The sequence below is a fragment of the Dryas octopetala genome, chromosome 4, assembly GCF_963921425.1.
Source record: "Dryas octopetala chromosome 4, drDryOcto1.1, whole genome shotgun sequence".
NCBI lineage: Eukaryota > Viridiplantae > Streptophyta > Magnoliopsida > Rosales > Rosaceae > Dryas > Dryas octopetala.
In genome coordinates this window covers 11967149-11988896 of record NC_141369.1, presented here as the reverse complement: position 1 = coordinate 11988896, position 21748 = coordinate 11967149, and the positions used below count along the sequence as shown (strand labels likewise).

General features: G+C 33.9%; 3 protein-coding genes and 2 pseudogenes across 3 annotated transcripts; 1 reads left to right on the top strand and 4 right to left on the bottom strand.

The window, feature by feature from the left end:
- Window positions 1-292: 292 nt before the first annotated feature.
- LOC147286874 (putative CCR4-associated factor 1 homolog 11 pseudogene) lies at window positions 293-1144 on the bottom strand (annotated as a pseudogene).
- A 1663-nt stretch (window positions 1145-2807) lies between these two features.
- Window positions 2808-6682, bottom strand: LOC147286873 (uncharacterized). Its single transcript, XM_086242102.1, has 6 exons — window positions 6451-6682; window positions 5869-6109; window positions 5101-5236; window positions 4450-4541; window positions 3202-3325; window positions 2808-3018 (listed from the first exon to the last, which is right to left on the bottom strand). Exons 1-6 carry the CDS (start codon window positions 6527-6529, stop codon window positions 2932-2934), a joined length of 759 nt encoding a protein of 252 aa, XP_086098228.1. The 5' UTR covers window positions 6530-6682; the 3' UTR covers window positions 2808-2931.
- A 1310-nt stretch (window positions 6683-7992) lies between these two features.
- LOC147286872 (FBD-associated F-box protein At4g13985-like) lies at window positions 7993-9221 on the top strand. Its single transcript, XM_086240841.1, has 4 exons — window positions 7993-8286; window positions 8520-8796; window positions 8910-9079; window positions 9165-9221. The coding sequence occupies exons 1-4, from the start codon at window positions 7993-7995 to the stop codon at window positions 9219-9221; spliced, it is 798 nt and encodes a 265-aa protein (XP_086096967.1).
- A 1037-nt stretch (window positions 9222-10258) lies between these two features.
- LOC147286871 (subtilisin-like protease SBT3 pseudogene) lies at window positions 10259-12451 on the bottom strand (annotated as a pseudogene).
- A 1507-nt stretch (window positions 12452-13958) lies between these two features.
- LOC147286870 (ephrin-A3 protein) lies at window positions 13959-18736 on the bottom strand. The gene is made up of 2 exons (XM_086242421.1): window positions 18555-18736; window positions 13959-14457 (listed from the first exon to the last, which is right to left on the bottom strand). The coding sequence occupies exon 2, from the start codon at window positions 14426-14428 to the stop codon at window positions 14141-14143; it is 288 nt and encodes a 95-aa protein (XP_086098547.1). The 5' UTR covers window positions 14429-14457; window positions 18555-18736; the 3' UTR covers window positions 13959-14140.
- Window positions 18737-21748: the final 3012 nt, after the last annotated feature.

Here is a 21748-nt window from a genome sequence, read left to right as displayed (position 1 = left end):
ATGAATCATATTATGTTGTTTAGCGCTAAATGTTGAACAAAATACGAGTTTTCAATTCTAAAGAGTTGAGAAAATTCAATTTTTTTGTATGAAAATCTGAGTGCGAGTTGGGAAAAACTCTTTGATTTCTTAAGGGGAAAAAAAAAAAGTCAATGAGTCAATACCAGAAAAATTAACATGCCCCCTACAAAATTACAACAAAATTGAAAATTCTCCATTCCTTGCTAATACCGATCAAAGATACAAAAATAAGCTCAATTACAAATTTACAATGGTAGCAAAACTAGCTAAATTAATGGGCCTCAACTTCCAAACCATACAAAACCCCTTGAAACCCATTCAAATTACAATTCTTTATCCCTCTGTTGTCACCTCTGAAATACACATCCTTAAGCCTCATAAAGGTTTGCAAAGTCAAGAGACTATCAGAACCAGCCTGATGACTCTTCCCAGCAGCTCTGTCAACCTCAAGTGTTCTGGCCACCCTCTCCAAACCCCCATAAAGTCCTTCACAGAACCTCATCATGTACTTGATGTCATACACTCTGGGCCCAAAGAACAACCCCACCAGCCTCATGAACTCACCAATGTCCTCAGGCAACTGTCTCTGACTCAGAATCTTGACCAAGAACCCAAAATCATAAGCACTGTGGAAGGTGACCCATGTCAAGAGGGAGCCATTGAAGACCAGCCCAGTAGTCAGGATGAGCCTTGAAAAGTCCAAAGAACAAATACCCATCTCTCTGTTTTGCAAGAAATTGATGCCTTGGCGCTTAAGTAAGTCGATGGAGTCTCTGTTTTGAAGGTCATGGTCAATGTCGAAGTCTCTGAAGTTGAACTCCCATATGTAGCAGCAAGAATGGGTCCCCAAATCGGGTAAGTTTCCGTCCGGGTCGGAGAGGGTGAGGCCCAATTGGATGATCTTCATGGCGTCCACATTGGCCTTCATGAGCTGGTACTTGTGTGCAGGTGTTTGTGAGAGAGAGTGGTTTTTGTTGGGTTGGAAAACTGTGCCTGGAAATTCAGTGTCTAAGGAGATAATGGGGTAGAGAGGCATTATGCTCTGAATTAGAGCAAATTCGAGTGCTAAATTGTGCTGCCAAACCCTTCGAATCTCGACTTTCTTCTCCATCATCATCTTCATGGTTTTGGGTTGCTCTTGATTTAATGTTGAATGCTCGTCTAATTAGGCCAACTATTATATATGTAGAGCAGCTTTGTTTCCGAGGAAGAGTAGGAAAGCTTTTTCTTTTTTCTTTTTTCTTTTTTCCTGCACATTGAAGGTTTTCGAGTATTATTACAACTTTATTTCTAGAAGAAAGTAGGAAACCAAGTCCGATGAGGGATATGTCATATAAAATAAATAAAAAATTGTGATGAGGCGTATAAGGAAAGTCTTCCTCACTTGACTGTTCCATATTATTTTCTTACGGATTTCAAGAACCGCGCTGATATGAGAGATAAAATATTAATATAAATCCAATTTTTAGATGTGTTCTCTGACTTGTCTCTCATATTTTATCTCTCGTAGTAGCTAAATTGTACATTTTAATAAACCTTGCAATTGTGGTTTCTAATTTATGGGGAGTTCGTCGGCCTGAGCAGGGCAATGAAGTGGAGTGGGGTACGAAGGATCAAGTGTGGGGGAGGGGTTCTGCATTCTCCCCTTTTTTATATTTTCGTATTATTTTTTAATTTTTTCATAACTATTTTTTATAATGAGGAAATAACAATTTTTGACTGAATTTGTAAGAGATTTGACATATTATCCTTATTTGAGTCAAAAGTACAGTTTAAGTCCTAATTTGAATCAAAATGAAGGTCACATTGTGAATTGCTGTTGACATATAAGTTGGAATCATGTTGCTAAAAATTTCTCTTATTTAAAAACTTGTGTTGGTCTATTTATTTGAGTATAATTAGTTTATTAATAGTTTACTAAACAATTTTTGATTTAGTTGATTTTTTGAAAGAATAATCTTTAAATCGAATTATGAGATTATGTTGCCAAGTTAATATATATACCACTTCCATTGAGATATATCTTTTTTTTTTTTTTAGAATAAAGCATACATCATCTTAAACATAATGAGATATGGTTTGTAGGACACACCTCGCATTGTAATTTGATGATCAAAGCCGTCTAATTTCTAAATCTCTATACAAAGATCATCCTTACAAAAAAATTAGATAAACCTGATTTTATTAATTTTTTGCAAAAATAATCCTTGTATAAAAATTTAGAAAATAGACTGCATCGATCATCAAATTACAATGTGGGATGTGTCCTATAAATTATGCCTTATCATGTTTAAAGAGGTATACCTCAATAAAAGAAGCCTCTATATATATAAATACATATATTCCACTGGAGCTCCTAGTAAGATACTTTGCAGAGTTAATTTCATGCAAACCCTTCCTTAATTACAATTGCACCCCATGGGTTTTATTAATGACCCGCACACTCCCTAGTTTTGAGTCTTTTGACAACTATTATCTCCATTTATTGGTCTACGGATAAGGTGATAAATTTAACCATCAAATTTATAAAAATCATAAAAATTATAATTAAGACCTCAAATAAGAATGTACAGTCTTATTCTAATATAAGAAATTACGTAATTGGTATAGATAACCTTTGCTCTAAAGATGTTTTTTCTCAAAATGGGAGGCAAGGTATGTGCCTTGCTTGCAACCGATCATGGAAATTGGGCCATTGTTATGTGAAAAATGACTTGCTCAGTTGTTATTATGAGGAAGCTCGATTCATTATCAAATTGAGCTTTCTAACAAATGTTGGTTGCATTCTACAAATATGATTAACATGTTATATATTCACCCATTTTATATTTTTTTGGCATTCAACATATAAATATATACTACAAACAATTCAGTAAGCGATTAACATCTGACATATTAGTCATACTCAGATTATGATGATCCACATTGACTGGATGCTGCACCACCAAAGTAGACTGTTATACCCTTTAAAGAGTTCTGCACATAATTTTCTTCAATCTGCATATTTGATATCAGTCGTGAATTATTCAGGATCTAATTACACTTTGGACTAGACTGAAAATAAACAAGGCAGACGTGTTCAAATTGCAACTTCCAAAATACATCAAAAGACATGATACTAAAATCATTTTCTATCTTCTATGCAGAATAAAAATGTTGTATGTAGAGGACCATATATACCTCAACTTCTAGAGGAGGAGAAGACAGCCAACAGAGCTCTTCTACTTGGAGCAAGTCAACATTCCGAGGCAAGAACATAATGATGTTGGGTGTTATCGCTTGAGCAGCTTGAAAGATGGCATACCTGTGCATGAAGAGTAGAGGAAATATTTGAACAAAACAATTAATGTCGAAAGCATAATTATGAATACTACAACAATACTTATTTCAGTTGGTTTTGTTGGAAAAATCCCCATGGACAAAATACCACTCAAGGTCAAAAATAGAGAGAACACTAATCATCCATATTTGCATAGGGGCTCATACTACACCACTTTCTCCATAAAAGAGATCAAAGGCCAAGAAAATACAGATCAAATTTAGATCGATCTTTTGACATTGGAAATTTGAGGAACATGTAAAAATTCTTGAACTTTGCCAAAATAGCTGTATCATGATAATGAAATAATGCTATTAAGCTTGATGAAAAGGGAAGGGGGAAACCAAAATAGTTATACCATAATAATAGGATATTCTATTGGACCTAATAAAGGTGGGGGGAAATAGACCACCATAAGTTAGAATATCACAGAAAACAGAATGATAAAACACTAAAAATTTTCATCAAAGTGTTGGCAGACATAACCTACAAATTTTCATGAAAGAGTCAGTTTGACAGACATTTCATATCTTAATGATGCTAATAAGGGTATAAGAAATCACACAGTTCACTTAAAGTTACTATATTACATAAATTGATAACTTAATATCATAACAGATTATGGAACACACAGTTTCTAATATATTACAGAATGTCTCAAAGGTGCATATTATAGTCCATTCAAACATCTTCACTATTATGCATGCTGGAGAAACACACAGCACACACAGTCATTGATTTAATTTAGATAATTGAAGTGCTGCATAACATTTCCTTTAGAAATTCCAAGATATGCCTATCACTTTAAAGTTTAAATTGAAGATCATTTAAAATAAAAGCAGCTACTTATATATAAAAAAAATGAAAAAGGGCCAGTAATAACTGAGTTGCCTAGAAATTATTTCAATCAGGTCCATGTTGAATTTAGAATACAATTTTAAGTTTTTTTAATTTTTGGTTGCAGAAGATTCTGATAACTTGCCTCACATCTGTGATGTTAGTTCAATCAGATTGTTAAAATTTACATAATCACTATCATTCATAGCTCATTATTCAGCAAACTAAAGCAGTTAAGGTTTTCCAGGTAAAATGAATGCACCATTGCATACCCATCTTTTGGCTCGAGTAAGTCAAGTGTAAATTTCTCAACATTTCTGTATGATGGGCCTCCCCAAGGTGGTGCAAGAAACACTATGTCCCCCTGACAAAATTGAGATACAAAATGTATTATAATAAACATTATTAATTCCAGCTCAAACTTAAACTATTACACAACAATTGTTTTAAGAGTTTTTTTTATTAAAAAAAGGAGATGCAACATGCCCAAAGCTGTAATAGACATCCAAACTTGTAATAGATATTTATCTATTGAGTTATTCATTCAATTTTTTTAGCTCAATATAATAATGAAATTTATCAAAGATGTAAATTGTATTAGGTCACATAATAAAATCATTATACAGAGATTCCAAGAAAATCTATAAAAGCTCATCAAAACTTGTAGCAAATTACAGTTAACAAACTCATGGAACCAAACTAAGTCAGTTTAATTTTACTTTTTATTAGCATATATTGAAACACAAAAAAGGAGAAAAGGAAAGGCATCTAAATGACTAGCAACTTGCAAGCTCAAACTGAAAATTTAATCCACATGGAATTGCCTTCAAATGATACTTGGCACATCATTGAGTTAGTTACATTCTTAACTCAAGAATTATTTCAAAATTCTTAGAAAATTAGTGCAGACAAGAAAGCAGTACCTTCAATGATGGTGCAAGTTGGAAAAAGTCTCCTACAATGAAATCAATGTAATCTTCCACTCCGTATATTTTTGCATTGTTAATTGCCATTTCAACTTTACGGGGATCAATTTCAATAGCAACAACATGATAACACCTAAAAGACCAAAGATAAAAGTTACTAAGCTCCTACACAAATCACATGCACAATGAGAATTCAAAAGGTTCTCCACCATGCACGAATGGCCCTTGGATATACCAAAGGTCCACCCCCTTAACTCCACCGAAGGCGGGAACCCAACATAATTCAAGATTCAAAACCAGAGATAAAAATCACATTTGTCTATTATATAAATTGATGCACTTACAAATAACCAACAAACTGTCAACAATGGGACATAGCCCCCTTTATCTCTCTCTATCTCTCCCCCCCCCCCCCCCCCCCTCTTCCCGACACACACACACCCCACTAGCCTCCTAGCTTCGGTGCATATTTTATTAGATTCCATTTGACCAAAGATGCAAGTTGGTACAAGATTTATGGATACATATATTCTTAAGGATCAAAGTCATAAAGCTAAGTTAAAATGGTAGGCAACAAGTAACTATTAACGAATAATTTGCACGAATCAGCACCTAAACACTACAATGCCATAAAAAGAGCTCTTCAGCAGCAAGTTTTAACAGTCACATAAAAAATACTCATAATTGGAAGAACAATTCTACTCTTTAGTGATAGATTGAAACACGAGTATTAATGAACAATACACGAAAAGCTACGGAACTTACACCGAAGCAAACTGAATGGCATTGCCTCCAATACCTGCGAAGCAATCAATGACGGTTGTGTTTTCACACCTCTTGGCGTGTCTGATTGCTATCTCTTCGGGCGTGACGGAGTACCACCCCTGCTCATCCATTTTGATCCCCTCATCGTATCTCGAGAAAAGATTATATCTCTGAAACCAGTACTTCTCAACAAGAGGACTCACCCCTTCTTCAAGTAGTTTCTTCCTCTTATGAATTCGAGCTGAGAAAACAAAGGAAATGTAAAATGAATCATTTTAGATGTGTTTGGTTACCAAGAAACTAGTGTAGGAAATTCATTTTGCTTATCAACTTTAGCTGAGAAACAAGACGAAGAAATTGCAAATAAAAGAAAATTAGTAAACGAAGTAATAGAATGAAAATAAAAGAAAAGTAGACTAATTTTCTTGAGGTGGAAAATTGTTCAAGGAAAAAAGTCCTGCGTTTGCTATTAGGAAAAGGGAAAAAAAAAAACTTTTATTTTAAAAAAATTGGTAACCAAAACAAAAATCGAAGATAAAAAGTTTTCTGGGAGATTAAGCGAGATAGAAAATGATTGATTACCTGGGAGGTGTAAGAGCCTGTGTTTCTTAGGCCGACGAGTAGTGCGTCGTCGTTTTGAAGCCGTTTTCTTCTTCTGCATCCTCTATTCTAATGCTGGATTGAGAGAGAGAGAGAGAGAGAGAGAGGGAGCGGGAGGGAACAGCAGAAGCTGGGCAGGTTGGCTTCTATTTAATAGACTTTTTGGCTCAACACTTACATATTTTTTCTTTTTCAGTCCATCAATTTAGGGGGTGTCTTCGACTCTTCATTCTTCAATAGATTTTTAATGCCTTTTTTTAATCGATAAACTTTACACTTTAGAATTATGACAAGCTTTATAGATTTTCATAGAATTTTATTAAAAAAAATTTATAGACATTAATAAACTTTCAACCACTTCTAATAATTTCAAAAATTTCTTGATACAAGTGAAATATTATGAGATTTTTTTTTTGAAGTTGTGAAATATTATGAAATATTATTTGAAGAGCACTTGTATATAGTATGGGGACACAACCATCAATTTTTAGTTTGAGCATATGTGATAGAGATTCAGCACTATTGCTAAGAGATAACAACATTTTTAGACATTCAATCATTAGTTTGAAAGACTTTTAAATCAATACTCGCAACACTTAATTATAAACTGTTCATGCAACCAATTCTCACTGGTAGTGAACAACTACGGGCAAGTGTTATAATTGTTCTCGTAGGAATTGTCAATAAACTGAGAACATCAACAAAATCATTATCAAATTCTACGAAAACTCTTTTTTCTCCACGATTCCACTAAGGCCTTCAAGCTAATAGTGTTCATAGATTTATCAGCCATGGATTACAAGAAATTAAAGTCGCACAGAACAAGATGCCTCCTCTATTCAAATCCACTCAGAAACTAACTAATGTAAAGTAAATCTCATGCTTAAACAAAATAAAAAACCGAGAGAAATTTATAGAGGTGCATATCAATATAAATGCAATGTCACATAAAAAATTGATAACATAACCAATATATCATAAGAACTTCCAACCAAGAAGAAAATATCAAAAGGAACTTGTATATCTGAACTACATAAAAGTAAAGGAACCATGACAGAGTGCCATACCCAGAATTACATGTATGCCAAAATCGTAATACAAATTTGTTTAAAAATACAATACTCAATATCCTTAATGTCCATTAAGCTTTTTATCACAAATAGTCCCTCAACTTTCACCAAAAGACAAATTTGGTCCTTAGACACAAGTTTTGGTTTGGCCAAAAAAAAGAAAAAGAATCAAGGGAGGGTAAGAAAATGAAGTCAGATTTGAGCACTGATTTAAGGTTCCATGTTTTCTCATACCTATTGAGAGAAAGTATAGATGTATAAAGAGTCATCTATGAGATTTGATATCGTACTGTGTGTCCTTGAGTAGCAAGGAAAGAGTCCTATATTCCATTTTTTGGGTCCAAAGGCCTATATTCCTACATATAAAACGAAACCAAAAACAGAGGCCTATATTCTCCATACAAAATCTTTCAAAGCTAGGGATCATTCATCACTGCTAGACTTGACCATAGTAATGAACAATATTGATCGAATATCGCAGTTGCCCGAATCCATTATGGAGAAAATCCTGTTTCACTTGCCTGCAGAAGATGCAGTCCATATGAGCTTCTTGTCCAGGACATGGCAAAGTTTCTGGAACTCACTACCAGTCTTTGATTTTCATTTCAAATTTTCTGGTCCAATATTTGGTCGTGATCCAAAAGGGGAAAAGATAGAAGAGGAGTTTGTAGCTCATGTTGACAAGTCCTTGATGATATTCTCTGAACATGAAGATCATCAAAAAAGGATAATTAACAACTTCAGGCTTGTAGGGAACCTTGGCCCGAAAAAATCAATTAGTCCCTCATCATGTTGATCGTTGGATGAAGTTGGTAACCAAAAACTATGTCAAAGTGTTAGAGCTCAACCTAAACATTATTGACTTCCAAATCCAAAGGTACAGTTTTCCTCCTGCTAGTACTAATTTGGATCTTGGGTACGTCATTAGTTGTATTGCGTTTAAGTCATTGTGAATTGGATATCAAAGCCTTAAATCAACAGGGCACCAAGTTTAGCTGCCTAAAAGAGCTCAGTTTGTCATGGGTTGATTTGAAGGGATTATTGGGGGAGCTCCTTTCTAGATGCCCTTCTATTGGGACTCTAGAGCTCCTTTCTGGCTGTAACAACATAAAATATCTTCAACTTTGTGAACTTCCCAAGCTCAAGAATGTTATCCTTAGATATTTTAGTCATGATAAAGATTATAGCTACAAGATTGAAGCAGCCAGTCTTCAAACTTTTCATTGTTACGCATTGGATCTTGATGCAGTCAACTGCAGTAATTTAAAGGAGTTGAGAATATCCACTTCTTTTACCAACAAATATATCGAGAAACTTGTTTTTAAATTTCCCTTTCTTGAGGAGTTATACTTGTGGGCTATTTCAAATCAGAGGATGAGCTGAAAATCTCGAGTCATCAACTCAAGAAATTAGCAATAGTTTTAGATAGTGATGATAATGTAGAGGAGGTCACCATAGATGCTCCAAATCTTGTTTACTACGAATGCCGTGGTGACAAAATCCCACCCTCGTTTTCTTTGAATTCTAAGAAGCTAGAAGAAGTTAAACTTGACTATAGTTTTATTTTAATTGTTTGTGTTCATGTAATTGTAGTTATACCTTACCTTATTGTTCTAAAATATGCAGATCACATTTTCTCTGGAAGAACTAAGAGGAGAAACAATTAATCTTCCAATGTTGTGAAGACAATTACATCAAATGTTGGCGGCATTACTTAAAGTCTGTTAAGGTTCAAACAAGGACTTGAAGCCAGTGTCTTACAATGAAGATTTATGGTGCAGCATATTATTGAGAGGTCATCTGGAAGAAGTTCATGAAATCAATTTTGAGCTTCAATGGTTGGACAATTAGGCTAGTTATTTTTGTACGTTTTTAATAGAAAGTAACATCCGTACTGAATTAGATATATGGTGGTTTTGTCTGGTTACTATCCATTGTTATTCTTATGCAATATATGCACAAGATCTCATCAAGAAACATGTCACTGTAATTGCATACATTGGAAATAAGTCATGATTTAACAACATTGCTGAGGTTGTATTAGAGAATTTTCATTCCATAAACTATATAGGCTACATTCCTTGAACATCCAGAATATAACTCTGACACAAACATAAATGTCTGATAACACTCGATGACCATAAGTAACTAAATCTATATATGTTTTTCTTTTTTCTGGATGGCCTACATGTCATGTACAAGTTAGACCATTGTAATGGCCTACTACTAATTTGGATCTTGGGTCATTAATTTAATTTATTGCTTTTCAGTAATTGTGAATTGTATATATATAAGATAAGGATAAGTAACATAAGCATATGCACCCAATTCCATACACAATTTTGGATCAAGGCATAATAATAACAACCGTACGTACGTCCTCTAAAGTGTATGGCAAGCCGACTAATTGTTAATAGCTAATTGTTGATTGATTTTCAAAACTAGATCAGGCCAACTAACTTCTTTGACATGTGCCTTTTCTGTACGTACATATTTGAAGGATTTTAATAGCAAAAGCTTTTATTTGACACTAGTTCATAGGTTGGGGTTGACATTGCTCAAATAAAAAGTTCAAGGACTAAATTGAGACGCATGTATTTGTTCAGTAGTAGTCTTCCTAACACTAACATATGAAAGGTAGCGCTACAACAGTATGTAACTAAGCCCTATACAGCTTACCCTTATTGAATCTCCAATGTTAAGATCAAGTGTTTGGTCCTTCAAGTCCGACGTTCGAAGGTTTCGTTCATATAAAGTAACACAACTATAGGACTCCTCACAGTGTGCCCTCCATTTTCCTCAACCCAAACAAGTGAACCGAAAGAAATTTCTCCGTCCTCATTTCCCTTATACCTTATACTGAGAGTGTAATATTGCTTTTCATATTTCTTTCCAAACACTAGCGTATTTGGTGAGACTACAACTTCACAACTTTTTGGTGCCATTACAACAGCCTTATAAGTTGTAGTACTGTTATTTCCTACATTGGTTACAATCCTTTCAAACGTTTTCGTCGTTACTGCTCTATAGTCCTTGTATAAAACAATAAATGAAGGGTAGTTAAGATCAGAAGATGGCTTTAGACAACTATAGTAAGATTTAATAATTGTCCTCATATATTTTCTTTCATAACCTAAAGAGCATAGTAGATTTATATAATCTTGTCGCGACGCGTCATAAATCAAACCTGGGTCAACTGCTCGGTTTGGATCAATATGACCTGCTCCCATTGCCCAAGGGGAAGCAGGTTGAAGAGAATTGCTATCTAAAATTGGGTTGAAACTATTATCTAAGGGATTTGCAGTGGTCATAATGGCCGACCTAATAGCAGCAGGGCTCCATTTCGGGTGTGCTCTTACCAAAAGTGCAGCAACCCCGGCAACATGAGGACAAGCTATTGATGTTCCAGATGCCACATTATATTGTTTCTTAAGCAGAGTAAAATTTCCCCAATAAGGTCCTGGATTGTTTGGACTCCATCCACCTACAATCAATAGCCCTGGTGCCATTATATCTGGCTTCAAAATGCCTGAATAGCTTTGTGAAGGACCTCTTGAAGAAAATCCACACACACTTGGTGCATGATCTATGTCCATAATTGTCTGTTGAAACTCCATTGTAGCCAATGGTTCATTAGCTGATTGCACATAGTTTAGTACCTTTTTTGCCTCCTTTACTTTGATTATGATACATTGACATGGAGTTTCCGTTACATTAAACTGATCAGCAACAAGTATAGCTCCTCGAATTGTTGAATCGGTGACAGCTGAGATTTGATTAGTAGTAGATCCCGGTTCACAAAAGATGATTCCATTTGGTGTTGTAGATAACAATTCAGAGGAATTACATGCTGAAAGGGTCTGTTTGTATATTAGAGGCAAGTCTTTTATCCAATCAGAGCCTGCAAATGTAGACCATCCAATAATTCTTAAACCATTTCCGAGAGTCAAAACTCCAGAAAACCAACGGTCGATAGAGCCTGCAGCAACAGTTATGACCCATGGAAATCCATTTCGCATGGTCCCTAAACTCGGGCCTTCGTTTCCTGCTGCACATACAACGACTACGCCTTTTTCCATAGCAGAAAATGATGCTCTTGCTATAGGGTCAATATACATTGGCTCTTCAAGGTCATTAAGAGAGAGGGAAATCACATCAACACCATCCTTGATGGCTTGTTCCATAGCAGCCATAAAATCTATGTTATTGTAGTTGTTGTCCCAAATGACCTTGTAACTTGCAATCTTTGCATGTGGTGCAACACCTTTCGTTGTTCCTTTAGCATAACCAAAATAAGACACTCCGTCTACAAAATTCCCCGCGGCGATGGTGGAAACAAAAGTCCCATGCCCCATTGTATCCCTAGAAGAGTTCATTTTTATTTGAAAGCTACCATTTTTGTGTTTTAACAAACCTCTATTAAAGTACTTGGCTCCTATAAGCTTCAAGTTACACATTGAGGACTTGAATTCCTCCCCTTCCTCACACGATCCCTTCCATTTACTTAGATTTGTGGCGGTCATATCATGGTCTTTAAAGCTCGGACTTTCAGGCCATACTCCAGAATCTATGACACCAATAATAATATCTTCGCCATAATTCGAGGTCCTCCATAGCCCGGTGGGAGCATTCAAAGAGAGGAATTCGGGTGTACGGGTGCTCAAAAATGTTGTAGCTCGACTGCAATCAGCTGATAAAAATCCTTGGTACTTCTTTAATGCCTTTAGTTCGTCTAGTGATAGAACCACACTGAAACCATGAAGAGCAGAATCATATGTGTATAAAAGTGATTGTGAGGATTGATGGTATTGGTCATCAAATGATGTGGGATTTACAAATTTAAGGGAATCAACAATGGACAAGTACCAGTTTTGATAACTAACAAAAACCTTTGGCATGAGCAACTTGTCCATATGAACAATATATGCTGATCTCCCCACTGATTCTGGTTTAGTAAGGTGAAATAGCAACAACCATGTGAAAAGAAAAGAGTGAAGAAGATGAATCCTATTTATAAACTTCATTTTTTTCTATAATGATTGAACACTTCTTTAGACATTTATGAAAGTTGTGACATATATATATACATATATACATATACATACACATAATACATGCATCACTCAATTTCTATTATAACATAAGAATATAAAAAAATTTAATTTAAAACCAACTAGCTATTAGTCTAGTGATATTTCTCTCGCTAATATTGGAAGAGGTCTCATATTCAATTCCCTATTTTCTCAAGTTAAAAAAATAATAATAATAATTTAAGTTTATCGAGATTCAATGGTCAAAGTTCGGCTGCGTTAAAAAACAGGGGAAATCCTTTTCATTTGCTAAATCTTTCCTCACATCCTTATAGAATGTTGACTCTTAATAAAAGGGAAGAGGTACCACCTCTATGTACTTTGATTGTACCACCAAAGGATGTGAAAGATTTGCTAGGATAGATATCTCATATAATAATAAGAGGGAATTTCAAGGTCATCAATGGTTGAAGAATCTACGTTCACACCATTAATGAGCATGAAATAAACTTGGCATATATCATTAACACTCAATATAATAGGAGGAACACATATACTAATGCCATAGAGAGTTGCTACTATGTTATGGTCATTAATTATATTCTATTGTCTGTGAATAACAATTAATGCAATCAAGACCAGTAAGAGACAAATCTCATCAAATATATTAGAGCTCAAAAGGCAATGAAAAATGACTTCTTTCTACCACTTAATATACACTCGAGACAAAGCTAATGTTACATTAGATGCTCAGAAATGACAGAATTTTGACTTTGATTATACTAAGGAAATATGCTCATAGTGACATTAGATTCTAATTACCACTGTCTTTTGAGAAAGTTGCCATGTACATTCTATATACTTTAAAGAATATTAGAACCTGTAATTAATTAAGGATGAAATGAGAACGGTACAAGAAATATGTGAGAAGTGAAGAAGGAAAAAGTAAGAATAAACAAAATTAAAACTAAAAATTGAGAATTATTTAAAACTGTTTTAGTTTTTTTTTTTTGTTTTGAAAACCATTTATATATGTTCTTTCTCTTCTCCTTCACATCTTTCACATTTTCACTTTTCATCACCATCTTCCTTCTCTTTCTTTAATTAAAAATTTAAAATATAAACATTAGCAAAGGAGCCTTAATAAGTAAGTGATACCTAACTATAATTTACTTATTTACAAATTGCACATAATTATATTAATAACCTTCTTGATCAGTAAGTGGTGGTAATAAACCAGTTGTGCAAAAGTTACAGACAACCTGTTGTCTAAGCCAACTTGCATCCCTAGTGATTATGCTTTACATAAATGGACTTTCAAAGGAAGCAGATAACCAAATAACACCATGTTTAGTTTCTTTCAAACAAACAATCATTACGGTAAACCACATAGTTTCAATGCTACAAATATTATGTATATTTGACTCAATCAATCAGTTCAAGAATATCACAAATCCCACTACAAATTTTGAAGTATGGTTTAAATTGTTAATCCCCTCTAATTGAAAGGAACCAAGAAACAAAAGAAAAAAAAAGAAAAAAAAACTCTGAAAAACAATTATCATCTAAATGCTAAAGAAATTTCAATTTGCCTTTGGCCACTGTAGTCTTTGCATGCTCCAAATGACACAATGCTTTTTGAGTTCCGCTCAACCCAGAACACGATGATCCAGTGGCTCCTAAAGTGACAGCAAAGTAAAGATAAATAGTGCAGAGGAAAGTCAGGAGTGCTAGGGCTGTTAAGAGGAAGCGGTGCCTTTGGACGAGCGTTGACCAGCTACCTAACTCATTCTGTGAGAATTGTTTTCTGAATGATCCCGATCTCCGAACAGGAGAAGACAAAATGCTGTCAAGAACCATGGTATATGTACAGACCTTCCTCAGATAACCTGAAATTTGCATAAACTTGTGTTCAAGATGACAGGTGCGAAAGCAAAGTTTTCATCATAAGGAGAAAGTGTTAATAGATTAATTGCTATTACAAAAAACAATACTGAATTAGCAATGGCAAAAATTGGGCCGAACATTTTGGTCTTCGGGCTAACCAGCTCAATTGACTGTCCTATATACATAATAGGACCTTCAGGGTGACTGTCAATAGCAAAACACATTACATGCACAAGGGAACCTCACAACATCAGTATAGTGCTTATCCAATAACTAATATAGAATAGTAAGAACTGTAAATATCAAACCGAAATTAGTGTCACAACAACCCAGGTGGGAATTTGTGTAGTGAGTTCAATTGACTGTCCTATATATAATAAGACCTTCAGGGTGACTGTCGACGTCAAAATCACATTATATGCACAAGGGAACTTCAGCTAACATCAATATAGTGCTTATCCAATAACTAATATAGAATAGTAGGAACTGGTAAAATCAAACCGAATTTACTGTCCACAATCACCAGGTGGGAATTCCTGTAGCGAGCATCTAATTCCTTAGGCGCATGTAACAGTAGAACAGTTAAAATAGGCAATACCCAATTGCAACTAAAAACCTCAAACAAGTGATGGTGTGTGGGAGAATTATGTGGCACATTATACTGATGCGCTGACTCTGCATCTACATACTTTAAATTTTTCATCCCTATTGTTGCTAATGATAAAAATAATTCAGATTACCCTTGTTGCTAATGCCCAATATTCCAACAGTTTACACATAATCTTGTAAAAGCCAAAGGCGGTGGAGGAAAAGAACCACAAAGAAGTAAGCAATTCTCTTTTATTTTTTACAGGAAACGAGAAACTTGCTGTCTGGGAAATTTTAAGGTATAGGGGCCAAAAAGAAAGCAATTGCTCTCTAGAGATGTGCTGTTTTGGTTCCTTTGTGGTGTTTTTGGTTGGAGAGTAATATGCATCTTTTTCAAGATAAGGAGGAGGATTAGATTCCTAGCCTCAATGTGGGCTTCCCTGTCCAAGCACTTTAGAGACATCCCTCTTAGTGCAATCCTCCTTGATTGGGGTGGAGTGATGTATTGAGTGTCTTTTGTGAAATTGGTACGCCTATGTTTTGATTGTAATTCAGTGGTTTCTGATTCTGGTTTTCTTGTGTTTGTAGGCTTTTTGCTTGTTAGCTTTTATGTTCATGTTTTTGTAGGTTGAGGGTAGTTTCTTTGGTGGACTGCTGGTTCACTTTTGATTGTACTCTTTTTTTCTCTTATTAAAACGAAGTAAGCAATTTTTAAAGCATGAAAAAGACTTACAATACAAAGAATACATTTATATCACCAAATATACATCACAAAGAACAACGGATGACCTCTATTTAAACACTGAATATAAATGATTCACCTTGAAGTGAGTTTAGAAAACAATAATATAAGGGAATGAATTTAGAAATTTTTTTTTTTTACCACAAGGAATTTAGAATTTAACAGAATTTCCAACACAAAATGTGTGAGTTTGTTCTTAGAAAGTTTGTCTTCAAATAAGTCCTCATTTTCAATAAAATAGTTTAATGAATTTGAAAAGCCCTCCCTCTTAACTACAAACTATGAAAACTAGCCCATATTCACATCAACTTTCTGGACTAAAACAACCTCACCAGGTAATGACCACGGTTAATGTAAGATCTCCAAAAATGAACACTGATGCTAATGCTTAATTGGATGGCCGGTAGCAAACTGAAAGACAGTCAAAAGAGCATAGCAGACTGACTGACACATGCACTAAAGGGGGAACTTACAAGACAGATTGCAAGTAGCAAATGGTATATACTTTACAATGAAACTTGCTATTTTCCAACTTTACTAAGTAGAACCTCCCAAGAAACCAATAAGTACATACAGAATAGCTTTTATTATGTTCTTGAAAAAACAAAATGTGAGAACTTGCACATAATGCAAAAGATCAGGAAGGGAACCACTAATCTAATTATGTAAACCAGAAATGTGCACAATACAACATACATACATGATACATCTACAAACTGTAAAACTTAAGACCTCACATGGGTCTGATTCAAGAAGATAACAGCACCCCTGTAGTTCAAGTATGAATATTCTCCTTGCCAGGTCAATAAAAGCTCAATACAGAAGTAGGTGTACAATCTAGACCTTACATAAGGCAGCTTGGCATCTTAACACGTGCAAGAGCAAAATTTTAGGCTCAGCTTAAAATTGAATAATAACTAAAACCCAGACTCAAACTTACCGAAAAAGCTAAAACAACAACCAAGTTGTGTGATTACAATGTCCGGAAGAATATTAAATTGAAATAATGGCTATTTGCATGAGATAATACTGTCCAGAGGCACCTTAATTATAAAATTATATAAAATGGAGATGCAACATTCTATGCAAATAAAAAAGAATTACAGGAAGAAGCATACAAAACAGTTTACCCGATCGACAAACCAAAATTCAAGTGATTATTAAAAGCACATGTAGTACTGTCTTACCACAAGCATTACATATATGTTTTCATTGCTTCAAGTATGGTTGAAATTTCTTAGGGCTTGTTTGATTGGACTATTTAACTTAGCACAAAATCAAGCATATATTGTCTTCTCTTATGTGAATGCTAACAGAACTACCAAGTTAGCCTGCTTTCAAGCAAGAGTATCAAAATAACTACCTGATTATTGACTTTTTGAGTGAGCTGAAAATCGAATGTCTCTTTGTTGTTGTACAGTGGCTGTAGTGTAGTTTGTTTTAACTAATATAATTATTTTTCTTACCACCAAAAAAAAAAAAAGCAAATCCAATGTTGATAAGTTAAACTCAACCAAAATGCCAGGTTAGTCCCATTTCAAATCCACAAGTATACCCAGTAAGAATACCTCTCATATTTTAAAAACTATTGTATCTACACTCAATTGAACAAGCATTGCCAACTCAAACAACACCAACAAGTTATCAACCACTGCTGATGATTTTGACACATTTTAAAAGTTATCAATCATTCATATATTTGTAAGGATTTCATTGGAATATCAAATGCACATACCACTAACCTTTCATCACTACATGACCCGCTTATCATTCTTATTTTACTAGATTACTAGTTCCATCATAATTAACATTATATGTATATTGCAGCCATTTCTAATCTTACTAATTGTAGTGACGTGTGTGTTCCAAATTCACAATCTAACAACATAATTGACAATGCCAATGACAAGAGAACATTGCCCAAGAATTACCCAGTATTATAATAGGAAAAACCAAAGTGATGCCAGTATTAACGTTTAAGCTATTAATCACTTACTACCAGCTTAAAACTCAAATTCGCGAAACATAAATGACCCATGCAAACAACCAGGAAAAAAAAAAGAACCAAATTTATCCATAGCATCACCATTACCAAGCACTAAAGTGCACTATCTGGATCATTTTATCTCGATCAAACTGAAATGAGAAACACGCTTGAACAAGAGGCACAATTAAACCCACACACAACACTCATTCCTTGACATCAATTCATATAAAAATGAGCCAAATGGTTGTATTTTGGAAAGATCCACTGGAACATAATGCCGCAAAAGATAGAAATGGCAGCATTACCAGAAATCTATTTTAAACAGTATAAACATCAAAGACTTTTTCTTTTTCCCTCTTCCAAGTGGATCATCAATAATTCAGCTATCCTTCTCAAATGGGTTCAATCAAAATCAAGAATTGACGGTCTACCTAAGGTTTTCTAAACCACCTAACCCAGATCTTCTTTCCTTTCCATGTTTCTCAACATGTAACAATAACATCTCCACATAAAACCCACATTCTTGCAAATCCTAATCAAAAAAACAATCTCACAGACAAGTCAAATTCACAAGAAAACCACACTTAACATTTACAACCAAAATCCTTTAATCTGTAAATAAATGAAGACCCCCTAATCCAAATCATGTCATTCTCATAAAAACCCACATAAACAAAAATCTTTAAAAAAAAACAAAACAAAACAAAAAACACATCCATATGAAAGCAGTAGCTCAGATCTGAAGGGAAATGTGAAAAAGGAAAAAGATTTGGGAGACTTACAGAAGAGGCAAACTGGGATTGAATCAAAAAGAGGAGCTGGGGTGGATATTTGACCTTTGGTCCTCTTTACGTTTTTATGTGGTGTGTTTTGAGTCTGTGTCTTCTCCTTATGTCTCGGTTGGGTTGGACTTGGGAGAAGAAGAGATGCGGGACTGCCTGTCCACGCTGTTTACAACTTTACACCACAAATGCAATAATAAACACAAGAAATAGATTGCGTGTGCTTTCAGCCCTGTGGCCTTTCTACGCGCTCAAGGGCCGTTAATTCTCGGCGGGTACCTAAAACGACTCCGTTTTGGAATGTTATTGTTAACCAGTTGGGTGGCACATGGAATGTCTATTAGTATATGCTGTATTATGTTTTCTTTTTGTTTTGTCAGATATGTATTCTTCTGTTTATGTTTGTTAAGATAATTTAAAATCCAATCCAATCCAATCTCATCCATTCAAACAGATTAATCTAATTTAATTCAATCAAATTTTTTTAACTAACATCATTAGATTTTTTTTTTTTTTGGGCAAGAAACTAACATCATTTGATCAGATAGCGCATTTTTGGTCTTGTAGCATTGGAAAGTGGAAACTCAAATTATGAATAGTTTAAACCATTTTATAGAATTATGTTTAGTACATTGCGTAACCAAAACAATTTTGTAGCCTTCAATTCTCATCTAGTTCTACAAAATTTGTGATTGGGTAATAATTTTTATATGTTTTAATATTTTTGTTTTTCTTTGACAATCAAGTTCTGTTTTAAAACCCGTATCAAACACTATAAATAGACTTACGATAAGAGGCAAAACTTCAATTGCCTTTAGTGACAAGCCGGTCCACGTTTTAGTGGGTCGATCAATCAATGACTTGGTTTTTCTTTCTTAAACATTGTCATTGTTTCTCAGTATTACTCATAATTCATATTGCTTGGTGACAGCCCAAAGATTGTGTAAAACACCAACATAAAATACAAAAGTACAAATTTATGGAATTACATCCATCCTAATTTTAATTTTGTGACTTACTATTAGTCAATTATAATGTAATTGACTGAGAGTTACAACTATTGTAACTATTTTACAGTTACATTTAATTTGAGTGACATTTATAATGAATACGGCGCTATCCCAAACTTAGCAAACAACAAATTAATTGGCAAATGTACACCAATTGAAATAGGATTGACTGACACTTGTTCATCACCTGGGGTTTAGGGTGTAGTTGTGAACCGAAAACCTAAAAGCTAAATCCTAAATCCTAAGCTCAATAAGAAAAAATCTACATACTATGCCCTATAGTATATCACTTTGTCGAAAAAAGGGATTCAAACAGCCAAAAACAAAAAAAAATTATCATGATTGTTCGACAAAGGGGTCGATCGATTGGCCATGCACAATTTGCATTCTCACAATTATAATATGGCCCTATTTAGCTTAAACAGAGTTAGTGGTGGACTTTTTTAATAACAAAAATTAGGTGGATTAACGATATAATGGACTTAAATTAACTATAAACATTATTTCATTGGCAAAAAAAAATTATATATATACTAAAAGGCGTGAGGGTGGAGCACAGTTCATTACTGTAGCTTAAGAACAGTGTTTTTTCTCTTTTGCTCCCTTTTTTTTAGTTGCTTGGCAGTCTAATTAGTGGGGTAAGTTGGGCCTGTTTTGGTTATTTCGCTCCCTTTCTCCTTTTGCCCTTGCCTTTTCCCTTTTTTTACGCCCCTTGCCATCGCTTTTCTCCTCCTTTGTTACCCTCTTAGCTTTTTTTTTATTTTTTTTTATTTTTTTATATCTGCCTGTCATTGTGAGAATAGTGAGGTTGGGTGTGCCCTTTTGGTCTTTCACCCACTATTCTCACAATCTCTCCAGAAAACTCTCTCTTTCCCATTTTTTCTTAATTATCCACATGAGAAATTTCAATCAAATAAATATACAAATTTATGCAAGGGTGCTGTGTTATTTTTTTCATTGATTTTTAATAAGCACTATAATAGTGATCCTTGACAGATATTATATTCTTTTAGAAAAATTTAACACAAAGAAATAATCCTCTCCAAATTAAAGTAAACTTGCATAAAAAATTGATTTTAAAAAGCTTTAAAAAAATTTAAAAATACATGGACAAATTAAATTTGAATCACATATCAGAGGCCAAATAGTGAGTCGGCACGTGAAAAAAGAAAAAGGATCAATGAGGTAAGTGTTGGTTTTGACAATATGAATAAGAGGGTTTGACCTGCAGGAACAATTTTTTTTTTTTTTTTAAAGAGTAAGTAGTTATTTGAAACATTACTTTTATTATTTTTATGACATATTTTGATTGTTATAAGTATATAATAGTTATTGCTTTTATAGTTTACTAGATCACATGTACCACTATTAGCTCCATTTATTATTACTATTACACAATACATTATTATTTTGTTATGTTATTACAGCCTCAGGTTATCACAGTTGTGCTAAAGGTTCACATGTATTGTGATGCATATTTTAACATAACAATCAACATATAAAACATACCATGAATTCATATTTTGTAACTTCAACATGGTAAAGAAACATGATGTCACTATTTATAAACATATTTAGATGTTCATGTATATGTAAAAAGTCTTATTTTTCCATTAAATTGTTTTTAAACTTTCCATCATAATTTTGTTAACCTTCTACACATTTTATAGACTTTTAACACCCGACCGACTGGCATCAATTGCTAGTATATACTATAAACATTAAGGTCCATTGATTTTAACTACTAAATTTTAATAACTTTTTAGTTTAAGTACCAAAATTAAATAGCATTTTAGATTAGGTACTAGTTGAAAAGTCAAACAAATTAATAAAGTAAAAAGTATTAGAATTTACAAATATTACATCACATGCCACTACAATAAAAAAAAACAAAAATAATATTACATCACAAATATTACATTAATTTATACTATATTGTATTATAAAAAATAAAAAAATCAATTCAGTCACAACTTAATTGTGACTGTCTTGGTAAATTGAAAGAGACAACTCACACCACTATACTATATATTATTTTGAGTAAAAGTATTGTTTTGACCTCTATTTATACTATATTGTATTATAATTTCTCTAAAAAAATTCAATTAAGTCACAACTTAACTGTGACTATTTCACAACTTAGATGTGACTGTCGTTTAGTCACAACTAAATTTGAAGTTATGA